This window comes from Pelodiscus sinensis, chromosome 3, assembly GCF_049634645.1.
Source record: "Pelodiscus sinensis isolate JC-2024 chromosome 3, ASM4963464v1, whole genome shotgun sequence".
Taxonomy (NCBI): domain Eukaryota; kingdom Metazoa; phylum Chordata; order Testudines; family Trionychidae; genus Pelodiscus; species Pelodiscus sinensis.
This window is the reverse complement of record NC_134713.1, coordinates 195,939,356-195,944,653: the sequence shown is the minus strand read 5'-3', so window position 1 is coordinate 195,944,653 and position 5,298 is coordinate 195,939,356. Positions and strand designations below refer to the sequence as shown.

The window sequence follows — 5,298 nt, the reverse complement described above, 5'->3', positions numbered from 1 at the left end:
CACTAAATCTGTCTGTAAGGTGCCCCAGGACTCCTGGTTGTTCTAGTTGGGTTGCAATTTAGGCAATTTGTTCAGAACCATTTTTGGAAGGGCATCGCTGGGCTGTCTCTCCTGGCTGCGTGGCTGCGGGGGCCTCTCCAAACGCCCCCCTTGTAGCCCAGTGAATTCCAGGGCGGTTCCAAAGCAGCCGCTGCGCGCCCATTGACAACCTAACCGCGCAGTGATCGCTAGCTAAAGCAGGCGAGTCCAAGGGGACTCAAAGCCACACGCCGAGAGCGCCCTGTTGCTCTGTGTGCGGGACAATGAGCCGAACCCTCCCTCCAGTTTTCACCTCCCCCCTCCCCCCAGATGACAGTCGCTCGCTAGGCAAAGAAGAGCCCGGGAAGGGACAGAATTAGCGCCTTTATTCGCAGCGTGTCAGTTTCATGTCAGTTTCATGCCAGTTTCAACGGGGGCTAATTCTGGTTCTGGAACGTGGGCCCGGTCGCTGCTTCCACGCTCCGCCCGGCCGATTTCGTTACAACCCGCGCTGGCGGGCTCGGGTCTGGAGTTTGGGGAAGTGTCAGAGGGCGGCGGGGGAGTTTTGGATTACACCGGGCAGAGCCAAACAAGCCGCAGCCCCGGGGAATCTCCGCTTGTCGGAGCCTCTTAAAAGTGAAGGGGCCGCGAAGGTATCAGGTCTGGGGCCCCGCGTTCACACACAGCGCCTAGAAACCACCAGGGCGCCGTGACGGTGCCTTCCCCCGAGCAGCCGCCTGGCTTGAGGGGATTGCTCCTTGCGAGGCCCTGCAAGAGCCCGGCAGGCACCTGGCTGGAGCCGGAGGGGCGGGGGGAAGCTCTGGGGAGCAGCGGTTTGAATGTCACCCCCCAGGGCTGGCATTTGGACGGGCCCCTCTTGTTCCTAGACGGCCAGCGACGGGCGTTCAGATCTGGCTGCTGGTCCCGGCGGGGCTTTGGTTTCCTCCGCAGTCTCGGGCCGAGGCGGCATTTGTACCCCTCTCCCAGCGCGGGCTCCGGATCCAAGCTCTGCCGCTTCTCCGGGCGCAATTTCGGAGCGGGGCTCCGTGCGCCCGGCCATCTCCTCGTCCGCCCTCTGTAGCTTTGGCTCCAGCGCCCAAGTTGGACGTTCATTGTGCACCGCCTGGCGGGAGGGGGGGGACCCGGGAACTTTTGGGGCGTTTCTTTTCCTGCGGCTTCCACGCATTCGTGGGGCACTTGGGTGAGAGCCGGGTGGGGAAAGCCGGGGAGATCTGGTTTGGTTTCCCCCCCCCCTTTTGGGGGGAGAAGTGAGGGGTGGGGTTTACAAGCCACGCGGAAAGCCGAGCCTCTGTTATAACGCCCGGAGGCGCAGAAGGGAAACCCAGCCGTTTCCACGCGCGCCCAGATGGGGGGCTCCGAGGAGACAGGAGACCGAGCCCCCTAGGGAGAAATGTCCCGTCCCCCCGGAAAAGCAGGATACTTGCAGGAGAGGGTCTCGGGGTGGGGTGTAGCCTCGCTCGCCTCTGGATGTTGAGACTTTGAGCTCATTTGGACGTGCCCGCCAGCCCAGGGTGCGTAAGAACCCAGGGAGGCGCAAAAGGCGACTCCACCATGACACTGGACGGTTCTTGGCACCTCCTCTCCTAAGCTCGCTTTGGCGCTTGTGTCTGGAAGGGGGGGGGACCAGCCCTCGGGCTTTTTCCCGGGGCGGGGGAGGCAGCGGGCTGGGGGTCTCCACCCGCCCACAGACGCCGCCTTGGTCGCCCCGCTGGAGCCCAGCGCTGCGCGGGGAGCTGTCCGGGCGCGCAGGGGCGCAAGGTGCAGGGCGCAGTGAGGAGCGAGCGGGATTTCCGCGCCTGGGCACGGCCGGTTGGCGGCTCCTCGGGGCTGTCGCTCCGCCCCCCAGTGTCTGTCGTAAACCTGGCGCCGGACTAAAATAAACCCGAGATAAGAGCGCTCCGGGCTCGCCTCCCTCCTCCTGCCTCCTGCGCGCCGAGCGCTCGGCTCCCCGGCGCGCTGCGGAGCCCCCCTGTCTGGGCGCAGCCAGCCGGCAGGAGGGGAGCCGGCAGCCGCCCCGGGCTGAGCCAGGTCCCCCGCTGCCCGGCGGCCGAGCCATGTCGCTGAGCCCCAAGCACACGACGCCCTTCTCCGTCACCGACATCCTGAGCCCCATGGAGGAGACCTACAAGAAGTTCGGGGCGCTGGAGGGCGCCGGGCACCTGGGCTCCCCGCTGGGCGCTTATCGGCAGGCGCAGGGCGCGCCGGCGGCCCCGGCCATGCAGCAACACGCCATGGGCGGCCACAACGGCGCGGCGGCCGGCGCCTACCACATGCCGCACGGCGTCTCCCAGTTCCCCCACGGCGCCGTGGGGGGCTACTGCAACGGGGGGCTCGGCAACATGGGCGACCTGCCCGCCTACCCCGACAGCATGCGGAACAGCGCGGCGGCCGCCAGCGGCTGGTACGGGGCCAACCCGGACCCCAGGTACTCCACAAGTAAGTGGGGCGCAGGGGCACGGGCTTGGGGGGGGGGCTTCGCTGGCTCGAGCCGCCGGGGGCACCGCGGGAGCCGCGAAGGGGGAAAGACGGCGGAGTGGGAGCGATGGACGATTCCCAGGTCCCAGGCGGAGATTTTCTTGGCTGGGGGGGGACACAGGTCCTGGCCCCAAATCCAGAGCGGTAGGCAGGGAATAGAGACGGGGGGATGGAGCGGTTTGGCTAGTGATGCATGGGGATAGATAGATAGATAGATAGATAGATAGATAGATAGATAGATAGATAGACAGACAGACAGACAGACAGATAGATAGATAGATAGATAGATCTGGATAGGGCCTGGGTTTGGATGGATAGATGGATGGAGTGTGTAGACAGAGGAATGTGCATGGGTTAGCTGGATGGACAGATTACATAGGGATGGATAGAGATTGTGTGTTTGGATGGATGGACGGACAGACGGACGGGCGGGCGGGCGGGCGGATGGAGTGTGTCTAGACACAGGGATGTGCACGATGTAGGGATGGATAGAGAGTGTGCGGGTTTGGATGGATGGTTGGAGTGTGGACAGACAGACAGAGGCGCCCGGGGGCTTGCCAGCTGGACGGACACACGGACAGACAGGCGTGGGGGGGGGGGGAATCCCGCAGACCGGACACGGCTGCCCCCCGGTCCCTGCGAGCCCCGGTGTCAGCCCTGCTGGCTGGGGGCAGGTGCCGCCGGGCCCCCAGGCCCCGCGCCCGGCTCTCAGGCGCCCTTCTGCTCAGTTTCCAGGTTCATGGGCCCCTCGGCCGGGATGAACGTGGCCGGCATGGGCCCCCTGAGCGGCATGGCGGAGGCGGCCAAGTCGCTGGCCCCGCTGCACGCCGCGCCCCGCAGGAAGCGCCGGGTCCTCTTCTCCCAGGCGCAGGTCTACGAGCTGGAGCGGCGCTTCAAGCAGCAGCGGTACCTGTCGGCGCCCGAGCGGGAGCACCTGGCCAGCCTGATCCACCTCACGCCCACGCAGGTGAAGATCTGGTTCCAGAACCACCGCTACAAGATGAAGCGGCAGGCCAAGGACAAGGCCTCGCAGCAGCTGCAGCAGGAGGGCAGCCTGGGCCCGGGGCAGCCCTCCCCGCGCCGGGTGGCCGTGCCCGTGCTGGTGAAGGACGGCAAACCCTGCCAGGGGCCCCCCAGCAGCACCCCGGCGGCGCCCAGCCAGCCCGCCCCCCAGCCCGCCTCCAGCGGGGGGCTGCCGGCTCCCAGCAGCGCCGCGCACCCGCCGGCCGGCGCGCTCGGCCAAGCCCCGGACTTGGAGGAGATGTCGCCCAGCCCGCCCCCCCTGCACGGCCAGGTGGGCGGCCTGGCCTCGCTGGACACGGCCACCGTCGAGTACAACAGCAGCCTGGTCAACCCCAACCTGCTTTACAGCAGGACGTGGTAACGCGGCGGGGGGGCCGCCAGGGACTGCCGGGGGGGGGCTAGGACCCCCCCCCCCCACGCCTGTGGCTTTCCTCACTCCGAATCCGCCCTCGGGGGGGCGAGCCTTAGGAAGAGACCCTGCCCGGGGAGCCCTCCTCCTCCCTTGCTGTCGTGGGTGACTTTTCTTTCCTTTGAATTTTATTATTTTATTTGATGATCGAGCTGTGGTTTAAAAAACAAAAAGACTTGACTCGCAACGAAGTCGGACTCCGAGTTGCCAAAGCTGCCGTAGACTGTGTGCGGGGACTTCTTCCGTGTAGCTCAACAGCTGAGCCCGACGCCTTGCCCACGGCGGGGAAGGGGAGAACGCAATCCAAGAAGCGAACACACAAGCAAGCGGACAAAACCCGCCCTGGTTGCTTTAGGGAGATCAGAGGCTGCTTCCTGGGTCCAGGTGAGGATTTCGCTCCTGCCCATCTTTCGTGGAGTCGAGGCTATGGGTCCCTCTAAGTGTACAGTGCGGGGAACCGAATTAAAAGGCCACAACACCCCGGCTCGACCCGAGTGAGTTTGCCACAATCAACTCTCCGATTTCTTCTAAAGCGAGTTAAAAACCAAACCCGTTGGTTGGTGGGTCTCTCTTCGACACCAATTGAACGCTGACAATAACGCTGTTGAAGTGCAACTTACCTCTCAGAATTAATTTTATAAGGGTGCCCCTTAAGTGCAATTTCATTATTATTTGATTGAAAGTAAATTGAATTGTAACTCAAGGTCGATGAGGCAGAGAGCAATGTTATCTGAGCACAGCTAGTGCCATTTGGGTGACAGGGAAAGAAAAGCAGCAAAGCAACAATTAGATCGAGGGACAGACTCGTATGAGATCAGTTGGGGATATTTTTACAGAAGAGCTTTTTGAACTTTGATGCTCAGAGGAAACAAAAAAAAAGTTTCTTATTGTTATGATTAATTATGAGTTAGTAAGTATTTGGGTGTTTGTTGACAAACCAGCCAACCCTTTCACTGCGTGTAAAATGTGACCCGTTGTTAGGATGAAAGATTGCTGGTTAAGTTAAACTAGGTCTGTTAAAAATAAAGAAAATCTGGAAAAAAAAATCCCCCTCAAAATGTGTTACCTGCTCTTGGTATCCAGTATAATTTTACCCCAAGCTAAATATTGTTAGTAGAAAGCATTTAATAGTCGCTACAGCTGTGAACTAGGGGGAAAAATAAGACCAAGAGCCTGAAATTGACAATAGCCAAACACTGAAATTGACACCAGTTAGGTAGAATGCTAACTGTTATGTCGAATCTTTAAAATTCAAGGAAATTAACCCGGAAAATAAATTGGACCAGCGTGTATTCTTCTTCACCTCTCTTTCCGAATACAAAACAATAGAAAGAAACTAAATAAACCATAGA

At 61.2% G+C, this 5,298-nt stretch overlaps 1 protein-coding gene across 1 annotated transcript; it reads left to right on the top strand.

Moving 5' to 3' along the window:
- The first annotated feature begins 1,496 nt into the window (after positions 1-1,496).
- On the top strand, positions 1,497-3,898 carry NKX2-4 (NK2 homeobox 4). Its single transcript, XM_075923177.1, has 2 exons — positions 1,497-2,475; positions 3,243-3,898. The coding sequence occupies exons 1-2, from the start codon at positions 2,094-2,096 to the stop codon at positions 3,896-3,898; spliced, it is 1,038 nt and encodes a 345-aa protein (XP_075779292.1). The 5' UTR covers positions 1,497-2,093.
- The last annotated feature ends 1,400 nt before the right edge of the window (positions 3,899-5,298 follow it).